The sequence below is a fragment of the Dipodomys merriami genome, unplaced genomic scaffold (genome assembly GCF_024711535.1).
Source record: "Dipodomys merriami isolate MVZ:Mamm:240054 unplaced genomic scaffold, mDipMer1.0.p SCAF_134, whole genome shotgun sequence".
Lineage (NCBI taxonomy): Eukaryota > Metazoa > Chordata > Mammalia > Rodentia > Heteromyidae > Dipodomys > Dipodomys merriami.
The window spans coordinates 1702108-1718894 of NW_027202649.1; the positions used below are offsets into that span (position 1 = coordinate 1702108).

Sequence of the window (16787 nt, forward strand, 5' to 3'; positions counted from 1 at the left end):
CCGAATCCCACGGGCCCTCAGAGTTCTTGAAGGTCTTCTGCCACGGAACCAGGGGATACAACCATCTGTCCCCTCCCTGCCTGGAACATCCTCCCAGCAGAATGAACGCTCCAAATGCAAGAAGATGCCAAGGGATGGCATACAAACCTCCTGCTACTCGTTTCCTTTTTCCTGTTTTTGGATGTTCCCACTGCGTCTTCTCCTCACTGTGACTGTTAAAACAAAATACACGAAGCCCTAAGTAAAGGTTAGCATTTCTAACATTTATGAAAAGTAAACTTCAGCTCAGTTTCCCTCCTAGGCAATATTCTCTGGCAATGAGAGTCAAATCAAAAAGCTGTGAGAAGAATGTGCAAAGCATTACATTGTCCTGGCTACCTCAGGTCCAAAGTCTATGGGTTGGGGCTGGGAAGGTAGCTCAGCGGTAGAGTGCATGCCTTGCAAGCATGAGGCCCTGGGTTCGATTCCTCAGCACCACATAAACAGAAAAAGCCGGATGTGGTGCTGTGGCTCCAGTGGTAGAGCGCTAGCCTTGAGCTGAAGGGCTGAGGGACAGCGCCCAGACCCAGAGTTCAGGCCCCATGACCGGCAAAAAAAAAAAAAGTCTATGGGTTGGAAAGAGCCATCCTTTGGGAACCCCAAATCCTTCAGGAACCCCACCTGGATTAGCCAGTTGAGAAGAACAATTCAGACAGAGAGGAGGAGGACGTGGAGGGCCAGACTCCCAGCTCTGGAGGCTACCCTGGGTTTTGTATTTGTTTTAGTTTTCTCCCAGATGATATAAACCACAAATCTAGTTTATGATGCTGATAATTCACATGTAAGACACAGGGTTCATCTTAAAATGCTGGTCTTTCCACAGATGCAACTTGCAAGTGTCCCTTGAAGCACCAAGTTCCACGGGCAATCAAGAGGTCGCCAGGAGCACAGTGACCCAGTCCTACAAGTTATCCCACTGCATGTCTTCGTGTGCCTCTACTCCCCCATCTGTTAGCAGGCTACAAGGGTCACCCCAGGGGCTGCTGAGGATGCCACACACATCCCAGGTCTCCTGCAGTGCCTGGCAAATGACAAGCTCTCAGGCATGCAGGCCATTTTTGTAAACAAATTGGTAATAGGCACTGGTTTGATCTCTGTTCCATACCCAGCATTTAATCTCCACACAACACACAGTCATAACTAATGGGCTAACAGCTGGAACCCCTGTCACCCAGTGACAAGGTAGCCAGGAAAACACACAATTACTTCATCAGGGCAACAGTCAGATGCCGTTCCCGGAGACATTCGAAGACGAGGGGCTTCCTAAAAGCTCACATACTCCTGCAGAAATGGAAGAGAATATTTCTTAATCACGTGGACATCTAGATCCACTCTTGTCACTTAGGCTGACATTCATAGGGAGCGTGAATTTCTCTAAAAATTTCCAGGTCACAAGCAAGGTCTGCCTTCTCAGAAATGGCAGGCTTTGGCTTGTTTCTACAAACTCCCGGCAGCCGGGCAGGAGAGGGGGTGATTTGGGAGTGAGGACTCCAAAACCCAAACATCCACTTTCTGGGGTTCTCTCACACACCGGCCTAAGTTGTTATCCAACCCTCCTGTGCCTCAGGTTTCTCATCGGGAAGATGGGGACTGCCTAAGACACTACTGACTGGAAGTCAGTGCCCTACCCCACGGCAATAATACTACACCAAACACAGATTGTGGCCTGGTACAGGCCATCCCCGGGGCCTCTCCTTCCATGGCTTGCCCTACCTGCCTACCCCTCTACTTCCTAGACCCACCTGGCTCTCCTTGTGCTCTGACATAGCTCAGGTGTCAACTCTAACATGACCTCCACCTGCTGACACACACCTCATGCTGCAGACACTGCACTCAGTTCCCACATGCACCAGGGCTGACAAGCTGTCACTCTGCCCAGCAAAACTGAGCACTTAAGGATGATAACTGGATCTCATTTATCCCATGTAACAGGTGCTCAGCAAGGGGCGTGGCAGATCTTTTCATGTATGCAATGAACTAACCAGGGTTTGGGAGAGTTTTATTCCTTTTTTGCCTGGTCACTTAAGATAGCAATGGTTCACACTCCAGGTAGCTCAGAATCATATGGAAAAATTTGCAACCTACACATGGGCGAGGGGGGGCCCCAACATAATTAACTCAATCTCTGGAAAAGGAGGGTGGGGGGAGCTGAGGAGAAGGTGTTCTAAAAACTATTCCAGGAACTGGTCAGTAACTTGTGTTTCAAAGCCAAGTGATAATCTAGGCACTTGAAAAACTTTACAAGATTCCCAGCTGGGTATGGAGGCATACCCCTATAATCTTAGCTACACTGGAGGCAGGAAGATTTCTTTCTATCCCAGCCCCAGCTCCCTCCCTCCAAAAGTGTGACACCTTAACTGAAAAATATCTAAAACAAAAGTAAGGAAAAAGGGCAGGGGGGCTGGAGGTGTGGCTCAAGTGGTAGAGCACTTGCCTAGCATGTGTGGGGGGGCCCGAGGTTCAGTCCTCGGTATTGGGGGGGGAGGGAAGGCGTGTGGGGTGGGGGCATGGCTCAGCTGGTAGAGCACTAGTCATTGAATGAAACTATCAAGTACCAAATTAAGTCCTGGTCTCAGACCTTAAAAAAAAAATTAAAATAATAGGAGTGTGTGTGTGTGTGTGTGTGTGTGTGTGCGTACACACCAAATTTTTTGTGGAAGTCAGTGTCTGTAAGACACTCCAGGTGGCCCAGCACCTGTGGTCATACCTGTAATCCTAGGTACTTAGAAGGCTGAGATCTGAGGAAGTTTGAACCCAGCCAGGACAGGAAAGTTCGTGAGACTCACATCTCCACTTAACTTCCAAAATGCAGGAAGTGGAGCTGTGACTCAAGAGGTAAGAGTATCAGCCTTGAGTGAAAATGCTAAGGGATAGCCCCCTGGCCCTGAGGTCAAGCCCCAATACCAAGGTGCGCATACACACACAGACACTCCCCGAGTGATTCTAATACCAGGCCTAAGGGGCTCTGTCACCTCTAGAAACATCAGGAAAGCCTAACAGTGACTGGACGGAGCATTATCTATTCGACCCTACACTCAATGCTTCATGCACAGTGGTACACTGATCAACCCGTTTCACAGATGAGTAGCTGAGACTAAATTCTTTCAACGTGACAGAGAAGGGCTCGTTTCCAGTACTCTTCTGGAAAGTGACTAGTTAGGGCATTTGCTTACACACTTGCACACACTCTCTCCCTCTCCCAAGCCAGACTCCCCCCACCTCCTCCCCGCCCCGCAGGAAGGGGAAGGGGCTGGGTATTTGCATTTTGTTCTTATGTCTAATCTCTGCAGGATGGAGACCGTTCGCCCGAACCGCACGGTGCAGTGCGGCGTGGTGGTCGGCAGGGGGCGCGCCGATGCGCAGCCCGGCGACCCCCCGCTGGACCCGGAGCCCGCGGCGGCGGCCGGCCCCCGGCGGGGGAGCCTCGGCTCCGGGTGGGGACGCGCGCGGCCCCCGGCGGGGACCCTCGGCTCCCGTCACCCCTGGCTCGGCGTCCGCACGGCCCCGCCAGGCGGGCGGCGCAGGGCCCAGGCTGGCGCGGCCGCAGGTCCAGGTGCCGCTCCGTCCAGGTGAGCCCCGGGCCCGGCGGCCCCACCGCGGCCCCTTACTTGGCGTAGTAAACCCAGCCGTCCTTGGTGGTTCTCTCCTCCCAGCCCGGGGGCAGCTCGTCCTCGCTGTCCGTGTCGTCCAGGCCAGCGTAGCGCAGCGCGGCCATGACGGAGACAAGGAAGCACTGACCGGTGCCCTGAGGCGCCGCCGGGTCTCCTCGCCCGGGAACTCGTACTCCCGCTCCAACCGAGCGCCGCGCGCGCCTGCGCAATGCGCCGCCCAGAGCCGCCCTGCCCACTCCGTAGTTTTAATCCAGTCTCCTGGCTTTCAGGACTTCCTGAACAAAAGGGGCGGGACCTAAGGAGTCCGGCTGTGAAAGCACTGAAGACGGTGAAGCTGCCTTTCGGTTGGGAGGAAAACATGGAGAAGGCGCTGTGGCTGAGAAGTTGGAGCGGAGTTTCGTCACACAGAGGGCCTCAGGGAAGGGGCGTGCGCATCCAGTCAGGATCCAGGACTCCGCCTGTTGCTGGGCGACCCTTCATCACTTCCGCGTTGCTCTGTCCAATCCTACAGGAGACCCAGCAACACGGCATCATGGGAAATGTAGTCCAACCGCCTACTGGAATAGAAAATAGAGCAGAAAGGATGAATTGTGATAGAAGGTGTCCAGACTCTAGCCTCTCCTTGTCTTAGGGCCTTATGGGAAATGTCCCTGATTAAAATTTGTTTCCAGGTATTACCAACACTCAAGTTGGTTCACAAACTTAGTTATGCATATAAGCACAACAACCACCTGAGAGCTATCTGTAGGCTTATAAGTATCTACTTATCCCCTTCAAGGTGGCTTTGCCTAAGTAGTTTTCCATAATATGTTCTGCTTATTTCTTGTTTCCCATCTCATATACAGGGAAAGCTACTGGCCTATGTCTCAGAGAATTCAAGCCTCCATCAAGAAATTATATATTTTACCCTGTGCCAGTAATCCCAGATACTCCAGAGACCGAGATTTGGGAGACTGTGATTTGAATCTAGCCAGGGCAAAAAAAAAAAAAGTCCAAAAGATTCCATCTCTAAAATAACTAGGCAAAAGCTAGGCTGTAAGCATGGCTCAACTGGAAGTGTGCCAAGGCTAGAAAGCAAGATTAGTCAGGACGAAGCCCTAAGTTCAAATATAGGTATATATGCACAGATAGATACATATATGCATGAATATATAGACAGCCAACATATCTATAATAAGAACATATTTATATGTACATATACATAAGTGATGAACAGTGGCAATGGTGCTTTTTGTTTTCAAATCCTGCCTGCCTTACTGAACGCAACCAACCAAAATCTACCTTAGTGAAAGGTCTGTTTAGCTTTAACAGCCCTGTTATCCCATTGCAAACCAATTGTAACGACCTTTTTCAAATCTGAGCAATTTATATTAACCTGCGGTTCCTTTATTCACTATAAATTAGACCCTGTAACCTCTACCTAAACCTATGTATTCCTTTGATGTGAATAGGAAATTAGGTCTCAGGGGGAATGAACAAGGTCAGAGTGAGAAGTGTCCGGTTCTCAAGGCATGACTGCTTTGGTTGACCTCAGGTTGAGCTGGCCAGAGCCTCTCCTGCCACGGTTGCCTGTGACCTGGCATCAGACCAGAGACAGATCAAGTTCAGTATCCTGCAAAATGGGTAGTTACCCCCTATAACACTGTAGTGGGCCCGAGTGAGTATCATGATGCCATCTTGTTCACCCTCTTCCTGCATCTTAGTTGTTGGACTCTATCAGATGATTAAGAAGATGTGCAGGCATTTGAGAACTGTCAAGGGCTGGAATTCCAGATTTTAGGATTTAGAGTTTTTGGGCTTCCCTACAATACATTGCTGTAGTCAGGCTCATATACATACAAAGAGCAGAGACTATTGCAACAATAAGAGTTTAAGCAGGTGCAGTGGTACATGCCTGTAATCCCGACAATCAGGAGGCTGAGGCAGAAGGATTATGAGTTTGAGGCCAGCCTGGGCTGCAGAAAATATAAGACTAGTCTGGGATGCACACTGAGTCATTCTGATAATGTAAGAGCAAGTCTAAGAAGAAGCCTATTTTCCTGCTTTTCCCCATCCCCTCTTACTCTGGGGGCTACATTTTCTATGCTCTCCTCCCTGGGAGCCTCCAGGCTTGCTTTTGGTTTCTGACCCGTTGAATTGGCTTTGATTTTATTTAATAAGGACCTGTCAGCAGTGAAGCTGTATTTACTTGGCTAGAAAGATGGCAATGTTTTTGAGAAAGTGTGGGAATAAGGCAAGCTTTTCAAAACATAATCCTCAAGGAAGCCTCAAGAACGGTTTGTTGTGTTGCTGGGCATGGTGGTCCTTGCTTATAATCCCAGCTCCTTAGGAGGCAGGAGAATCACAAGTTTGAATTAGTGAAATGAGACGTCTCAAAAACCAAAATACAGACAAAAGAACAGGGGTGGGGAGAGTATAGCACATGTGCTAAAGCATTCACCTAGCAAATGCGCTGTGAGTTTAATTCCTAGTACTGAAAACAACAACAACAAAACAGGGTTGTTACTAAGATCTAAATAACTAAGTAAATAATAAACAAGTGTAGTTATACAGTTGCACAGCAGGGGGCTCTATCTGCCTGTTCTTTCCAAGGTTAAAGCCCAGTTTCCAAAAGATACTTCCTGCATTGGAACTTGCTTTTCTTTTTGATTCCTTCTCCAGTAACTGGAAATCTGTGACCATAAGACTGAGTCTTTTCTGCTGACTGCAATTTGGCATCGCTCAAAAGGTATGTATGCAGTGGGCAAAATGTGTCTCTTCATATTCCTAGGGCTGCACAATTCCTTATCTTATATTTATCATGAAGGTGATTGATTCCCTCCCCTTCCCCTTCATAGTGGGAGAAAAAAACAACAACTCAACAGTTCCGCAAAGCTGATCTAATTGAAATCAACACTCCTTGCTAAATCAAGCCAGATGTGTTGGTGCTCAAAGGCTTTGGGGTTTATAATACCAAGATGTGGTGCCTTTCTCCTGAGCGAACCCTCAGGATCACAGAGGGGCTGCTTGATAAAGGAGTTCCTTGATGCATTCGTGATGTCTGAGGGCGGTTATGGCTTGCGGGTCTGGCTCCTCCAAGAGTCATATCGAAAGGTAATGATATTATTGGGGACTGAGACTATTAAGAGGTAGTTAGCCTGTCAAGGCTCAAGAGTGGATTACAGCCTTCATAAAAAGGGCAAGTTCAGCCCCTTCCTTCCTTTGCTCAGATTTGCCTTCTACCATGAGACTGTGTAGAAAGACCACACCCAATGCTGACCCTCTCCAGATGCTGGCTCCTCCATCTTGGACTTCCCAGTCTCCAGAGCTGTGAGCTGTTTGCATTTCTGTTCTTGGTAAATAACGCGGTCTGTGGTTCCCAGCACAAAATGGACACAGAGAGAGGCGCAGGTGCCAGGCATGAGTAGATGCAGCACCCTGCACTAGTTCCTGAAGGCCAACCCTGGCTGGTTGAGAATGCAAATAAATGAAGGCAGTGCTCTTTGTTCTGGTGTGAGTAATTTTGTGATGGAAGCCATACAAATATTGTGTATGTTGCTGGGTAGAAAGATTCAAAACTCATCAGTCACAGTGAACATCAAGTTTAGAATCTGGGGTAAGAGCATCAACCTTGTGCCTCACCCTGAAAAGTGTTTGCTAGAATGCCTTGCCTCCTCATCCAGCCAACACTTACCTGTTTGCTGTTAGGAATTGTTAAATATTTCTGACCTAGGCACCGGTGGCTTGGGTCTGTAATCCTAACTACTCAGGAGGTTGAAATCTGAGGATCACAGTTCAAAGCCAGCCCATGCAAGAAAGTCTTTTGTGAAACTCTTATCTCCAATTGACCACCAAAAAGCCAGCAGAGGTGGTATGACTCAGGTGGTAGAGTGCCACCTGGAGAGGAAAAAAATCCAAGTGAGAGTGCAAGGCCCTGAGTTCAAGTCCCAATTCTGGTACACACACACACACACACACACACACACACACACACACACACACACACACACACACACACACACACACACACACACACACACACACACACAAGATCCAGGCCAGGATCAGATTGTGATCCTGGTATGAATTACTTCCACATAGCTGGGATTATATGTGTGAGCTGCTTATTAACTAAAATGAGATCTCACTGACTGTTGCCCTAGCTGACCTCAAACCTTAGCCTTTCCCCCAATTTCTGCCTCCATCAGATCTGGGATTATATGTGCGAGCTCTACACCAGCATATTAAGTCTACCTAGTCCTCCACCCCAGATCATAACTCCTCATTGCTGGGTGAAAATGTTTTTCCAATATATCTATACGACCAGTTTGATCAAATCCATGGATTTCACACACACACACACACACACACACACACACACACACACACACACACACACACACACACACACACACACACACACACAAATTGTCAAGTTTGATACAATCCAACACACCCTGAATAACCATAATCAACATCCAAACACATCTACCCTGAGCTGGATTCAGGCTTTTTTTAAATTATGCAATGAAAAAGAACTAAAACTTAATTCCAAGCATATGTAGTTAACATTTTCAAAACAGGCCATTATTCCCAAAACACATTCAACACAGAAAGAAATAAAAAGATATTTATTGGAAGGACAAAATATATTTAGAATATGTTTTTGCTTCTAAAATGCCCATTTTCCCTCAAGCCCAAATGGTATAATTCCATTTTAAGCCAATGAAGTTATTTTATACACTCTAGTTAAGCACTTTAATGGGAATAGCATTGGCAGCATAAAAACTTGCATAGTGTGATCCTAAAATAGTATTATTTATATCCAACTGGCTCTTCCAGTAATACTATTAGAGTCAAATATAGTGATGGTTCAAAAAAAGTATATAAAGTTTTTCAACCCCCTCCTCCAACAGCTTAATGTATATACATATAAAGACTGTAAGGAGAAACGCGAAGGAAAAGAAGACTGTTTCCTTTCCCCCACCCCCACCATCATCGTCTATTCTTCTTTTCTGGTTTCTCATTTAAGTTGGAAGTCATAACTTAATGCCAAGAGTAGACTACTGACAAGTGTACAGCTTCATTAGTTTTAGTTTTGTTTTTGTGGGGTTTAGGGGAGTTTTTCTTCTTGTTGTTGTTGTTGTTTTATTTGACTGAGAAATTCCCAAAAAGCTGGAGTAAGGAGTTTAAAGAAAACCAGATCAGACCTCTTCTTCAAACATTCTTCTCATGACTGGCGAAATACTTGTCTCACAGGGAGAAACAAGGGCTCTGGGCACATGATGTGTGTCCAGGATGGAGTAGCCCAAGCATCAGACCAAATTAGGGAATTCTGATCCTTCATACATACAGCCAGGCACCGCATTGCTATGCTTCGGCCAGTGATGGCCCACACAGGTGATGGTGGTCCTATCGATAATAATGCAGCTGAAAGGCTTCTGTCGACCTTGTAGCTGTCCTACCCTTGCAAGCCATCACTCACGTGGGTGTTGCTGACACTTAAGTAAGCAAACCTGTTACTCTGTCAGGCCTACAAGTGACTGATGGAAGAAGTAGGTACAGTACATAAGACTTGATCATGATAACAAACCATTACGTTGCCCGTTTGGGTGTTTATTATATGTTAGGGTTTCAGGAGGTTTAATTGTTTACACATGTCCTGATCAGGGTAATGGTGGCACGTCAGGCAGAAGCAAGTCATCACATCTCAAGCTAGAGTGGATATACAGTACAGAGAGAGGATAAGCAAGGTCCCACAATCCCTTTCAGGGGCACACCCTCAGCAATCTAAGTACCGCCTACAGAGTCCTGCCAGGTTGTCCAGTCTTAATGTTGAGCCACTGAAATTATGAGCTAAAGAAACTTTCTTTGGTGTCATAGGGATTCTGTATCAAGCATTTCCTTATATGGATAGGAAGCTGACCATATACTATACTTTTTATTGCTTTATAAAAAAAATTGTACTTATTGTATGCTCACATTTCTATAAAGAAGCTTACGCTAAAAACCTTCCAGGTTACACCAACAGAAGGCTTTAATACATCTTGTGTTTACAGAACCTCTTATTTACTTATTTATTTATTTTGTCGGACGTGGGGCTTGAACTCTGGGCTTGTGCACAGCTCAAGGCAAGCGCTCTACCAGCACCTCTTATTTTGCATGTAGAAACCACATTAAGGGTTTGATCTATGCCAATGCTATGATGTTGATGCAGTAACAAGATGGCCAGATGACACATTTCTTAGACTATATCCCTGTGATTGAGCCATCCATGACTGGATTAAATTCCTAAGGTATTATCTTCCAGATAACCTAAGCTTGCTTTGTCACATTGAAGAAATGCATGAGATTGTATTTCTAAAACAGACTGTGCCTACATAAGTGACAGGGACAAGGAAAGAGGGAGGAGGATTTGAGACCTCCTTTTGCAAAAGTCTCTTTAGTAGTACGCTTATTATTTCCTGATGTCTTGAGCTTTGTAAAAGGCAAAACCACCATGAAATATGATAGCCCCATTGTCTGATTGTATCTTACCGTGGGCTTTGACCAACATGTTGCCATTGTGCAATAATTACAACTTTGATTTATTCCTGGGGACCGCCAGCTCATAAATCATGCCCACTCTTGCTTGAGTGAGACACATTTGCGAAGAGCCTGTTAAGGGATGGTAAACTCACATATGTACTTCTTGCTGGTACGGCAGATCTCATCACTCCATTTTCCCTGAGCCGATTGGGAGAACAGGACACAATTTTCACGCTTGCCACCATTGGGCTGTGCACGGTCCCAGTTGAGGAAGGAGACAGCCATTCCATTGACATCGAGAAACTTGCCTTCTGTGGCCATGTCATTGATGCCCACCCAAAAGTCATTGACCCCAGGCAGGCTTCTCTTAGCATAGTCTCGGAGGGCATTGATCTCGTCAGAGTTCCTGGGGACCACCAAGGTCCCCCCTTTGGAAATGCAGTCCTCATTGGCCTCGTGGAAGTGTTTCAGGCCTTCTGAAGCCAGGTAGCATTTCCTGTGAACTTTCGTGCCTCGGAGACAGACTGTGGAAATGGGAGATTTAATAGAGTAAAATTTTTTGCTGGGCACTGGTAGCTCATGCCTGTAAATCCTAGCTACTGAGGAGACTAAGACCTGAGGATCAAAGTTCAAAGCCAGCCTAGGTGGAAAAGTTGGTGAGAATCTTATCTCCAATTAACCACGAAAAAACTGTAAGTAGAAGTGAGGCTCAAGTGGTAGCCTTGAGTGCAAAAGCTAAAGGAGAACTTGAGGCCTTGAGTTCAAATCCCAGCACTCATACACACACACACACACACACACACACACACACACAGAGGAAGAAGAAGAAGAAAGAATGTTATGTCTTTGTGTGCAATATGCCTGATCCTGGATCTGGCAAATGCTGATGAATAATTATAGAATAATGTGTGATTATAATGATTTTTAATAATGATCTTACATGTGTCAGATACTATAGCAAACAATTTACATAAGTTAACTTATAATAACCCTGATGATCCTATGAAGTGCTGTCTTATTATCCTTATTTATTGGGATATTGAGGTATAGAGAAGTTGCTACTTGTAACTTTAGCATGACAAAACCATAATTTGTAGAGCATGGAAAAATTATACACAAACCTGGTTCTGTCTCAACCTCAAAATAGTATCTCAAGACTCATAATGCTTTTTTAAATTATTATTATTGTTATTGTTATTGTTATTATTTTGGTGCTGGTTGAAGGGTGTGAACTCAGGGCTTGGACTGTCATTTAGCTTTTCTGTTCAAAGCTGGTATTCTATCACTTGTGTCACAGTCCCACTTCTAATTTTTTGGTGGTTCTTTGGAGATAAGATTCTCATGGACTCAGGCTGGCTTTGAACCTGGATCTTCAGATCGCAGCCTCCTGAATAGCTAGGATTACAGGCGTGGGATGCCAGTGCCTGTCTCCATATTTATATAGTTCCATTGTATGTTGGATATTCTTGCAACTTGTGGAATTGAATGGGATTTCATTATCAAGAGAAAAGAAGTGAAACAGGAACAAAAATCTGAGTTTGTGTGTGGGGAGACAGTGGCTTTCTTGAGCCGAGAACAAAGACCTGTAATATTGTTTAGGTTGTCTAGCATAAAGAAAAGGAGTACAGATGGTTTTAGGTTAGGGGCCAGGACCTTAGTGTCTGGGTTTAGGTTTCTACCATGACATTTACTAGCTGTGTACACCTTGGACAGATACTTTCTCTGTCCTTCATTTTCCTTATGTATAAAATGAGGGAAATCATAATAGCATAAAATGTTGAAGTGAACTGGAATTGACTATTCAACAAAAGGTGATGGAGAACTAATATAGTACTTAGAGTATCAAAACATGGTCAAAGGCCCGTTAACCTTCAAACTCTGTATACCCAAAGATCTGATAAAAGGAAGAATATCACCCTTGTTCCTAGCAGAATTGCTTATAGCAAAAATGCTTCCTGGCCTCCTGGGAGTTATGAATTCTTGTGTGTGTGTGTGTGTGTGTGTGTGTGTGTGTGTGTGTGTGTGTGTGTGTGTGTGTGTGCATGTGTGTGTTCATTAGCACTGGGGAGTGAAATCAGGGCCTAGGCATCGTTCCTTAGCTTTTTCACTTGAGTCACAGCTCCACATTTAGCATTTTTAGTGGTTAATTGGAGATAAGAGTCTCATGGACTTTTCTGCCCTAGCTGGCTGCAATCCTCAGACCTCAGCCTCCTGAGTAGCTAGATTACAGGCCTGAGTCTCCAGTGCCAAGCTAATCTATTCCTATTTCTATACCACTGATATTTGAAAGGAGGTAGCAAATCAAGCTCATTGTTCAAGACCATTATCACTAACTTTCCATCCCTGCACTCAGCTGCATCTCTAATTTGTTGATGTTTCTTCCTAAAAGATGACTTCCGGACTCCACATGCAGTCTCAATGAAAGAGTTGTTGGCACCCCTGGTTCTCTTCCAGCAGTAACTGGGGGGGTGGGGGGGCTGGAAGGGTGTCTCACCTGTCTGGAGAGCTTGCATTTCCTTCAGGGCATTGACTTCTCGCCAGAGTTTTTCAACTTGAGACTTCAGATCTCCATCCTTTTCTGGGGACACATTTTAGGGAGGAGTGGTTAGAGAACGGAAAGCAGATGAGTAAAAGAAAGGCAATTAAAGTTCAGAAAATAGACAGCTTTGGGAAACACAATCTGAAGGTCGTGGAGGCAATGATGTCATCGATGTCATCAATGATGTCAGTTCGTGATGTCATTGAGCTGAGTGTACATGAAAAGTAATGTGTGAGACCAGGGTCATTGGGTTCAAGGAGGAGAATGGCTGTCTAGTAAGCTCAAGGCCTTGAGTTCAGAACACTCCAGCACCCCAAAAGGCAAAAGGAAAAAGAAAAGCAAAGAACACAGGCAGGAAAGGCAAGCATAATTCATTACCACGAGGTGCGGACAGTAAAACAGGGAGATTCCAGCAGGTAGAGCTCCTGCCTCTCTGTCTCCAGCCCCACCCCCTGTGAGTTCCACCTGGTCACCAGCCAGCCTCAGCCTCCTGGATTCGAGAGCCTCTTCCATTCATTATTCCTTCTGCCTGTTCGCTCTCACTACCATGGCCTCTTCTGAGAAGACTTTCCTGATTATCCTTTCATCTCCCATTCCTTCTGCTAATCATGCTCTGTGAGCCTTATTTGCTTCAAAGCACTTTTTCTACTGGTAGCTTAATTTTCAGTATTTTCTTACCCATGCCATTTCCTGACAACGCTGAGCATTAGGGATAGAAAATACTTTAATGTTATTTTAATGTGCTCTCCAAAAGTAGAGGTGAAAGGAAGTGGGGTGAGATTTCCCTTGCATGAAGGTGGGCACACTGAGCAAAATGGCATGACTGGGGAGTGGAGCCCAAATCCTGCTCAAGGCCCCTACATTACTGATGCATCGGGGTGGCAGCTCCTGGAGGAGCAGCTGACAAAGGCCACGTAACGATTCACTCCTGATGGGGAGCAGCCAGTTCTTTTTTCTTGAGTGTTCCTAGATGGGGCTGAGGAATCATCAGGGCTCTCCCTGATTAAGGAAGTGGTCAAAGTAAGTAGCTTTGTAGACACACCTGTGGCTCACACCTGTAATCCTAGCTACTCAAGAGGCTGAGACCTGAGGATACTATTTCAAAAACTAGCCTGGGCAAGAAAATCCATGAGACTCCTTATCTCCAATTAACTACCAAAAAGCTGGAGGTGAAGGTATAGCTCAAGTGGTAGAGTGCCATCACTTGAATGAAAAAGCCAGGTGAGAATGAGGGACACACACACACACACACACACACACACACACACACACACACACACACACACACACCAACACTCATGATATGATGATGTTTAGTTATCATTCCCAGAGGATGGGGTATAGAGGGGAGCTGTCATTTGGAGAGACAATTGGAGTCTGACTAACCTGCAGTGTGAGTTCTAGAGATATAATACCCTAGTCTGGGGATTAATATACTGTAAGTGCATGAAGAAGTTCACCAGGAGAGAGCAGAATGTCATGACCCATCCAAACGAAGGAGTAACATCCAGCTATTCAATGAAGTGGGCCTTACTAAATCCAAGATTTAATAGGTGAAATAAATTACATTATTAATTTAACTATTATGTATTGTTTGATCATGGGTTGATCACTAATTTATTATAATTGTCTTTATTGTTAGTAATTTATTGTGATAATGTTATAATTGTATTATTTATAATTTTTTGTTAATAAATAAATTTGCCTGCCTGCCAAACTATTTGCATAACATCTTCAATACTGTCACCCAATAGTTAAGAGAGTATATAATATTGAGATACAGATTGGAAAAGAAAATACAGTTCACCTGTCTGACTTCATAAACTTTGGTATTATTACAAAGTAGTTCAAATATTTTAAGACTATATGGGTGGGTGGGAAAATAACTAGTAGGCAAATCTAGGCTTATTACTCCACATCTTGTGAAGTTGACTTTCTTGACCCTAATGACAAAAAGTTGTTTGGGCTGTGGGATGGAGTGGGGGGAGGTTGGGAGAAGTTGGGAGAGAGAGAGAAGAAAGAGAGAACACATTTATATATTTATATCCTCTCCCTAAAGTGCCATACCACCTAGTATCTTCTGTCTCCCTCCCGCCCCTGTCCTCAGCATCATCTACTAATGAGAAATGGGGAAATGGGGAAATAGGATGTTTCATAAGGAAAACAGACTCAGCTTAAAAAGCTGTGCCTGAGACCTAAACATTCAAATAAAATCCCTAGCAGAAGGCTCTTTAGAATCCTCCAAACACAACATAGGACAGGGTAGAAGCTCGCCTGGTATGCGTCAGCTGTGTCCTATCAAATCTTGACTTTGGCTTCTTGGTATTTTCCTGTGCTTCTTTCTAATAAGAAGGTAAAGCAATAGTGCCATATCATTTACCTTCTAACACCCTGGTAGAAAACTGACTCCAAGGCTGAGATAAAACACCTTCCACTAGATCGGTGTTTTGTTTTGTTGTTTCTTTCTTTTGCTTTGGTTCTCACATATTGCAAATCACTTAGTGGCACCTTCCTCTTTGCAACTTTTGATCTTTACCTCTTAACTCTTTCCAAGTCCACCTCAACCTATGTCTTGCTTGAAGAGTCAATTTGGGGGTCAAAATAACTTCAAAGACTATAGAACTTAGCATGCCGATGTATTACTGTGAAGTGAGAGGTTCCATTCTTTTGTTTTGGTGGTGAGACAGGTTTGAAATCAGGACTTTGAACTTGTGAGGCGAACATTCTACCCCTGAGCCCTCTAGCCCAGTGCAGGGCAAATCCTTTATGATATATTTAAGTTGGTGTCATAGAAACATACCTACAGTATATTCATGTCTACCAATAGCTCTATCCTCTACACATATACTAAGATAATCGGATACAATTCCTCAATAATACGAGTGAATCCGTACTCTGCTAATCTATATATTCTGCCCGCCCCATGGTTTGCAGTCCCGAGGACTACTACACACATCTAACTTCACCTGACAAAGAAGACAGGTGTTACAGGCATGTTTTACATGACAAGCTTGTTTGTCCATTTTTTAAATTAGAAAACCTTCTAGCAGGGCTGGAGAGGTAGTATAGTGGCAGAGTGCTCAAGCTCCTGGTTTTTCACTTCTAGAAAACCCCAAAGCCCAGGATTCTTTGAAACCACCAAACGTTTCCCGGGAATGGAAAGATTCTAGGGAAAAAGAAAAAAAGCATGATTCCTTTAAACATCAGGGGATACAAAGCTCACTCAATCCCCTGAAAAGCCAGCTAGACACGGCCACGGTCCCCAGGGGTGGCGTTCTGGAGGAGACTACACACACACCCTGTCCCCCTCTTCTTGGCCACACAGGAGTCTATGGAGTTTTGCTACAGAACCCCTTTTACCTTTCACGCGGCGTTTGCTGTGCTTTCTGGACTTCAGTCTGGATGGGTGGCTGCTGGCCTGGTCCAGGAGCAAGCTGATCACCAGGAGGCAGACTACAAGTCCGCTCTTTGCCATGGCTGGGGCCCTGGGAAGCCTGCAGGGAGCAAGGAGGCGGATGGGGCCTGCCACATCTTGCCTTGGAGGTGGCCGCGGCCAGCTTTATAGGAGTGAGCGGAGAAGCTGGCGGGGATCCTGCTGACGGAATGCTGGAATGAGACTGCTGGCCCTGCCATAAGATGCTTCCTTGTTCTCCTGCCCCACCCCCCTCGCCCCCCAGCCTGGGCTTTGGATTTGTTTATTTTCATTCGATGGCATTTTTTTTCTAGTCCATTTTTCTATTTTACTTTGATGTCTCAGAGTTCACTCGGGGTTTTGCCTGCTCTTTTCAAAAATTCTGTATCTCCTTCTCCCCATCCCCCAAGTTAAGCATTCGGGAGGCTCTGGGAACACTAGTGTTTACATGTCTCTAGGTTGCACCTCTCTAAAGTGTATCAAATATGCTGGAAAATAGATCTAATTATGTTCTGAAAGTAAAAACCGTTTGCAATGGTCAGAAGTGTGTGTGTGTGTGTGTGTGTGTGTGTGAGAGAGAGAGAGAGAGAGAGAGAGAGAGATGCTGCAGACCGATGAACTTCACAGCAGTGTGTCTGCACTCTGTCTCAAGTGGGGCTTAGGAAGGTTTGCGACACCA

The 16787-nt window shown here is 45.3% G+C and overlaps 2 protein-coding genes across 6 annotated transcripts in view; both read right to left on the reverse strand.

Moving 5' to 3' along the window:
• The window catches only part of LOC138825091 (WW domain-containing oxidoreductase), a 737534-nt gene extending 733506 nt beyond the window's left edge, over window positions 1-4028 (reverse strand). For 2 of the 5 annotated variants that reach the window (XM_070019466.1, XM_070019463.1), the window contains exons 1-2: window positions 3648-4028; window positions 148-212 (exon numbers count right to left, since the gene is read on the reverse strand). In XM_070019466.1, coding sequence (XP_069875567.1) covers window positions 148-212; window positions 3648-3754 — 172 coding nt within the window. In that variant the 5' untranslated portion in view covers window positions 3755-4028. The remainder of the gene's footprint in view (window positions 1-147; window positions 213-3647) is intronic. The other 3 variants (XM_070019462.1, XM_070019464.1, XM_070019465.1) reach the window with 2 other exon arrangements.
• A 6261-nt stretch (window positions 4029-10289) lies between these two features.
• On the reverse strand, window positions 10290-16171 carry LOC138825076 (C-type lectin domain family 3 member A). The gene is made up of 3 exons (XM_070019451.1): window positions 16057-16171; window positions 12652-12735; window positions 10290-10681 (listed from the first exon to the last, which is right to left on the reverse strand). Exons 1-3 carry the CDS (start codon window positions 16169-16171, stop codon window positions 10290-10292), a joined length of 591 nt encoding a protein of 196 aa, XP_069875552.1.
• Window positions 16172-16787: the final 616 nt, after the last annotated feature.